Here is a 7,229-nt window from a genome sequence, read left to right as displayed (position 1 = left end):
GTTCACCAGATGTGCTACCTTGTACCGGACCTTCTGTTTTCAACCCTCTCTATCCATCTCCCTCCCTCTCGCTCTCCTTCTCTACTGCTGTCTCGACTTATGAATGCTCGGCTAAGAAAAACCAACTGACATTTACTCCTGAGGTGCTGACCTGTTGCACCCTCTACAACCACTGTGATTATTTGACCATGCTGGTCATATATGAATGTTTTAACATCTTGAAGAACGATCTGGCCTTAATGGTCATGTACTCTTATAATCTCCACCCGGTACAGCCAGAAGAGCACAGGCCATTCCTCAGAGCCTGGTTCCTCTCTAGGTTTCATCCTAGGTTCCTGCCTTTCTAGGGAGTTTTTCCTAGCCAGCGTGCTTCTACATCTGCGGTGATTGCTGTTTAGGGTTTTAGGCTGTGTTCTGTATAAGCACTTCGTAACATCTGATGTAAAAAGGACTTTATCAATAAATGTCATTTCAATTTGAAGAAATGTTTATGATTGAATAGTTATGGTGTCCATGTCATATAGTTTCTCACACATAACCTGTCTTTTTGTCTCTCAGAGAGTTCAGTTATTCCAGGCCTCTATGTTGACCAACAACAGGTGACTGGAATTGTAGGAGGGAGTGTCACTGTCAATTGTTATGGTAATTCTGGAGCTATAAGTGCATGCTGGGTGGCTCGTGTGGAGAGTAGTAATTGGGAATTTAGATGAAGCATCAGTAGAACTAAAGCGGATCATTGATGCCAATGGTAAAATAGTCGTAACAGTGACTATGAGTGGACTAAAAATGAAGAACACATGCTGGTACCAGTGTGCATTGGGAGACCTACTGATAACTGTTCATATGACTGTCAGTCAACAAACTACAAAACAGAATCCCAACACCATAAGTAAGAACTGAGTGACTATTTACAACAAACCACACTTTAATCCATGCTTTACTTACTATTTTAGAAGCTAGTCACAGAAATGCTGAAAGTAGTGTTATTTTCTTAAAACCTTTCCAGCAATGCAAATTCCAGCAACCCAAGACGTCTCTGCAGTTATGACTGGAGATTCTGACTTCAGTCAACAACATCTGGAGCCCAGATGTAAGTATCAGGTAATGTTATGTTGAAGTACGAGGCTAAACTTCTCTGTTTGTTGACACATGCAACATTTTAGCAGGGGTCCTTTTTCAGAATATATTTGCATATCTGGTTATTTATTTTTGAACCACTAACATCTTAGTTTTCATAATTTCAATGCAAAAGTGTATTTACTTAGAAGTGTCGTCCACAGACCTTGCGCAGGCAAGAACTACTTTATTTATCTATAGAAAACATGACTTTTACCAATCCAATTGTCAGGCCTCTATATTTTTTACATTGAGTTTAACATTCAACATTGCGTCTGGTACTTTGCGACCTACTGTATCTCTGGTGTTGGGCCACTGTGCTGTAGACCACAAGCTGGTTCTGCTGCCAGTAAGAGAAGAAGAAAAGAAACACACACACATGAATAAGTTAGTCAAATCATCAACGCAGTAGAGCAACTTTTTATGTAGGCCTACATTTGGTTGGGTCTTGTTCTTGGTGACCACGGTGCTGTATGTGACTGCATCATCCGGAAATGGGTCCTGCTGGTAGACAGTAACACAGGGAGTTATTCAGAAAACTCTGATATCCATTTTGAATCCATTGTACATTCTACAACACATCAGAGCCGCCAATTCAAGTTCTGCTTTTCAAGACAGAAAACATTTTCTATAAGACTAGCTGTGCTTATGCGTTTATTTAGTTTAATGTTTACCCTTTGTGCTGTCCTGTGCTGCTTAGGAATCACAGTGCTGTATAAGTCACCATGTCTCTCAGGGTTTAGGTCCTGTGTGGTGGAGGAGAGAGAGCAACATGATCACATCAACTCAGAGAGAGACAGACAGTGTGGACTTTCACTTCAGCAGTTTCATTTAATTATTTCCAATGAACATGTGTTATCTTTGAATTGTCAGTAGATGTGGTGAAATATTTCTGGTCAAATATGCATACTTAGTGCATTACTAAATTAATAAACCCAGTTCCCTTTAAAATGTTTATTTGACTATTTTACTGAGTCCAGGTAACATAAGAGATTGAGTTGATTTAAAATGTTAGGTATGACTATTTATCAACCAAAGAGAACCCTACAATATCAAGAAGAGAAAGTCACAGATGAGTGAGAGGGAGGCCTCAGACTGGCCTCTGCCAGGGGCCTCCAAATCACTAAGTCCACCCCTGCAGATGCGTGAGAAGATAACATGATCAAAGTTTACCTTTTGTGCTGTCCTGTGCTGCTTAGGAATCACAGTGCTGTACAAGTCACCATGTCTCTCAGGGTTCAGGTCCTGTTTGACAGAGCACAGAGATTAACATGATCACATCAGCTCAGAGAGAGACTGACAATGTGGGCTTTCACTTTGAGTTGGTTTGGGTTGAGTTTGAAGGGGGGGCTTAAGTTTGGTTGCAGATGGTTTAGGTTGGGTTGGAGGGGGTCAGGTTGGTTTGAGGTGGGTTGAGTTGGTTTGCAGAGGGTTTAGGTTGGGTTGGAGGGGTTTAGGTTGGTTTGAGGTGGGTTAAGTTGGTTTGCAGAGGGTTTAGGTTGGGTTGGAGGGGGTTAGGTTGGTCTGAGGTGGGTTAAGTTGGTTTGCAGAGGGTTTAGGTTGTGTTGATGTGGGGTTGGGTGAAAGAGGTTACGTTTTACCTGTTGTGTTGATCCTCTGATGTGACTCACAGTGCTGTAGGTAATGTCCTGCTCAGGGTCAGCAGACTGCTGAAAGAATGAAACACAAACCTTGTTAACATCAAACAATGTTTTTACAATATGCCATAGAAGGATGTTGTACCTCATGCATAGTGACATGAATTAGATATTTTTTGCAGTTAAATTTTTCCCCGATGATAACACAAAATGTGTTATTGTTCAAGGGTCAGTAGTTGTGGTGAGTGATTTGAGGAATTCTGTTCTGGTCAAAGATGTACACTTAGTGCAGGACTAAATAAAACAATTAAATGATCTTTAAACTGTTTATTTTAATACTACACATAAGCGATCGGGTTGATTTAAAGTGTTAGTTATGAGTAACTACTAACCAAAGCAAGCCCTAGAATATCAAGAAGGGAAAGGAACAGATGTGTGAGAAGATAACATGACCATAGCTTACTACTGAGGTGTTTGGTGGTTGGTCCTTTGCCTTCTTGTCCTCTGAAATAATCAAAAGAGGATGTTGGTACTAATGATCTTTCATCTCAAACCTTTCATTTGTAAAAGCAAGAACTCTACTGTATTTGTAATATTCTGCAAATGACATTAGTCATAAACATGATACATTTTAAATATAATTAAAACAAATACTTACTATGTTTTCTCAACATCTTCCATGTGACCAAGGTACCAGCTATCAACACCACCAACAGGCTCAGAGGAATTAACAGGCCTTCCAGCAAACTGGAATATAAAATACAATCAAATTGAATATATAAATAATTTCAGGTGTGGGGAAGTGGTTAATGCTTAAGCAAGAACATTTTAGGAAGACGTTTCATTTTGTATACATTTTTCTTTATCTGAAAATGAAACAGACATATTTTTTTGGTAATTTGGGGAACTACAGTTATTATTGTTAACCCAGACACTGGTCTCTGGTTTGATCAGCCTTGCTAGTCACAGGTGTCTCCACCAAGGTTATTATAGTTTTGTGTTTTGATATTAGTTTTTGTTTCTATTGGTTTTAATATTTGTATTTGAAATTCCGTTTAGTTTAAGTTCGTTTTCAGATCTGATTTACTAGTTTTATTTAGTTTAAGGTTAATACAAACTTTAACATTTATTTTTTGTATTACTTAGTTTCAGTTGTAGCCAACGCATGGGAGGTTAGGAGACATTTATGTGTTGTATAGTGTTTTTGGGGATGTCACTTTTGTTGCAGCTGTGGGACAGTAATGCACAAGGTGATGGGTCAGGTCGTAGGTTAGATTGGGTTTAAAGGTAGACTCAGCGAGATGACGTAGATGCACAAAGTAAACAGTAGTAGTGTGTCAATAGTCGCAACAACCAGGAACATTGTAGCGAGAGGCTAAACTTCTCAGTAGTTTTTGTCCAGTAGCTACGACGTTGTAGTAGCGTGAAGCGCACTCGTGCACATGGGCAGATACTCTGTGTGATTGCCAGAGCTTGCAACACCTTGAAAGTTATTTTACATATCAGCTAACCACATTGTGGCTGCATTCCCCTGCTCAGACATTGCATGTATCAAATCAAATCAAAGTTTATTTGTCACGTGCGCCGAATACAACAGGTGTAGTGAAATGATTACTTACAGGCTCTATCAACCAATAGTTTCATGCCACGTCATCGACTGTGCAGTCAGGCACCAGACTGTTATACCATATGATGTGGTCAGGTCATATAACATGTACGTAAAATACCTATCCAGGTGTTGTAAGATCTGGCAGGCGTCAGCAACGTCTGAGCAGAGGAATATGACTGACATGTTATAGTGATCTGGTGTCTGACTGCACAGTCGATGACGTTGCACGCTACCATTGGTTGATGCATGTAATGTCTGAGCAGGGGAACGCGACCGATATCAGCAGTGCTGCTGGTGGCAACAACATCTCGCTAAGTATACCTTTAAATGAAAGTCAGTCTCAATGTGACCCGTCAGATTCAGAAGCTATAAAACAACATTGAAAACCCCATTTGAATTTTTGCTCAAAAACTAAAACTGAACATGATCGTAATTATTTATATTATATTTTAGTTCGCTTTGGAGTTAAAGAAAATCATTTCAGTATAGTTTTAGTTTTTTAAACAGGTGTGTTAATTGTTTTTTGTCAAAAGTTACTAAATAGTTTTTTCATGATTTGTTTCTATTTACTATAATAACCTTATCGCCAACACCCTGACACCATCACAAACTATTTGGATGACTGTAAAAGTGAGGGAAATAGTGAAGAATGAATACTGACCTCTGGTGCTTCTCATCTGTGTTCTCATTAGTTACAACATTGTCCCTGTCTGTAACAGAAGGGGTAAATGTGGGTGGAGAAGTGTTAGACTCAGCACTGGTTAGTGAGGTTTGGTGAGAGGTTGGAGCTTGTGTTGATGTGAGAGGCAGAAAAGATAAAGTAGCTTCAATAAACTGACTGTTGTATCATTGAGATTGATATTAATAAAACCAGGTAATTGTGGTGTTAATTAAAACTAATCACTATCAGGCTTCCTTAGCTAAAGTGTGACACGCATTTGAATCCAATTCAATGAATCCATTTTATCAATGATATTTAACATGACTGAAAGGATCATCTCAAGAGAATGTGTGGTCCAGAGATTTCCACTTTGTTTCAGAAAAGGTCTTTCAATGTTCCTTAATCTCTAACAACACTGGATGAATATAAAGAGAATCATACTTGGTTATATGGGATTGCTCTGTACTTACTTGTGGTGGTGCTCTGTGTTGTGGTTGGTTGATTGACAGTGATATGAACAGGCATCTGTAGTTTTCCCTTTTCACACCAGTACCAGCCAGTGTTCTCCATCATCAATCCACTCATAGTCACCGTTAAGACAAAACCGTTGGTGGTTTCTCTCTGCTCCTGCACTAACTTCACAACTGTTCCATCGAAAGCTCCAGAACTTCCCACAGCCACACAAGAGCCTCCCATCCTGCACCACCTCCCGCGGCGTCCATATGAACTATAGTAACAGAGCACGGTGACGCTCCCTCCTACAACTCCAGTCATCTCTTGTTGGTCCACATAAAGTTCTGGAGTACCTGAACACAATGATAGAGGCTGTGATTGGAGGAGTCTGACAAAGAATACACCAATATATATATTGGCTACTACTTTCTCATCATTGATATTCATATAACACTGAGAAAGTGTAAGTTGAAACATTGGTTCAGTCAGTGATAGTATGTACAATAGATGTAGACTAGAGCATACAGTGTGTTTGATGATGAAACAGCAACTTGTGATTCTATCAAACACACTGTCTGTCCCAACCCAGGAGGTGCACAGGGATGTAATGTACCAATATAATATCCTCTATGGATTTAATTTGGTGAAAATATGTATGACTGCTTTGTAGAGGGAAAAGTAACACACTCATCAACAGGACTATTATGCAACATTACTGAGCACTATTCATCCTGTATTACTGGATATGCAAGCAGTGCATCTTACCTGGAGTAACAGATATCTGCAGTCTAGCCCCATCATCTCCCTCATTCTTCTTCTCCACACTACACCAGTAATAATCAGAATCACTAGAACTAAGACTTGTCATGGTCACAGTGAAGATTCGCTGGTTGATGTCATCAGAGATTGAGGTGTTTCCACTGGTTTTAGGATGATCAGTGCGTACAACAGTAGAGCAACCAAACCAATAATATTCCTTACACAAGTATTTCACATTGTTTCTATAGCTCTGATCATGGAGACATGGGATGGTGATGGAGCCTCCTTGCTTTACAGACACATGACTCACTGTGGACACAATCTGTGTATCTGTAGACACAACAACAGAAAACACATTTAGATTATTTCATTTTACACAGCTGCTCATCAAATCAAATCAAATCAAGTTCATTTTATATAGCCCTTCGTACATCAGTTAATATCTCGAAGTGCTGTATAGAAACCCAGCCTAAAACCCCAAACAGCAAGCAATGCATGTGTAGAAGCACGTTGGCTAGGAAAAACTCCCTAGAAAGGCCAAAACCTAGGAAGAAACCTAGAGAGGAACCAGGCTATGAGGGGTGGCCAGTCGTCTTCTGGCTGTGCCGGGTGGAGATTATAACAGAACATGGCCAAGATGTTCAAAATGTTCATAAATGACCATCATGGTCAAATAATAATCAGGAATAAATGTCAGTTGGCTTTTCATAGCCGATCATTAAGAGTTGAAAACAGCAGGTCTTGGACAGGTAGCACGTCCGGTGGACAGGTCAGGGTTCCATAACCGCAAGCAGAACAGTTGAAACTGGAACAGCAGCAAGGCCAGGTGGACTGGGGACAGCAAGGAGTCATCATGCCCGGTAGTCCTGACACATGGTCCTAGGGCTCAGGTCCTCCGAGAGAGAGAAAGAAAGAGAGAAGGAGAGAATTAGAGAGAGCATACTTAAATTCACACAGGACACTGGATAAGACAGGAGAAGTTATCCAGATATAACCAACTGACCCTAGCCCCCCGACACATAAACTACTGCAG

The 7,229-nt window shown here is 40.2% G+C and overlaps 1 protein-coding gene across 1 annotated transcript; it reads right to left on the bottom strand.

Annotated features, from left to right (window-relative positions):
- Positions 1-1,372: 1,372 nt before the first annotated feature.
- LOC120017432 lies at positions 1,373-6,554 on the bottom strand (the record flags this gene model as incomplete). Its single annotated transcript, XM_038960179.1, has 10 exons — positions 1,373-1,456; positions 1,552-1,620; positions 1,791-1,862; positions 2,290-2,361; positions 2,718-2,786; positions 3,178-3,218; positions 3,373-3,461; positions 4,985-5,033; positions 5,455-5,790; positions 6,203-6,554. Coding segments are annotated over 10 exons (1,233 nt in total), but the record flags the coding sequence as incomplete, so codon positions are not given.
- Between the last annotated feature and the right edge of the window lie 675 nt (positions 6,555-7,229).

Source organism: Salvelinus namaycush, chromosome 22 (assembly GCF_016432855.1).
Source record: "Salvelinus namaycush isolate Seneca chromosome 22, SaNama_1.0, whole genome shotgun sequence".
In the NCBI taxonomy this organism is placed as follows: domain Eukaryota; kingdom Metazoa; phylum Chordata; class Actinopteri; order Salmoniformes; family Salmonidae; genus Salvelinus; species Salvelinus namaycush.
Note: the sequence above shows the minus strand (reverse complement) of the source record. Positions and strands in the feature narration are given on the sequence as shown.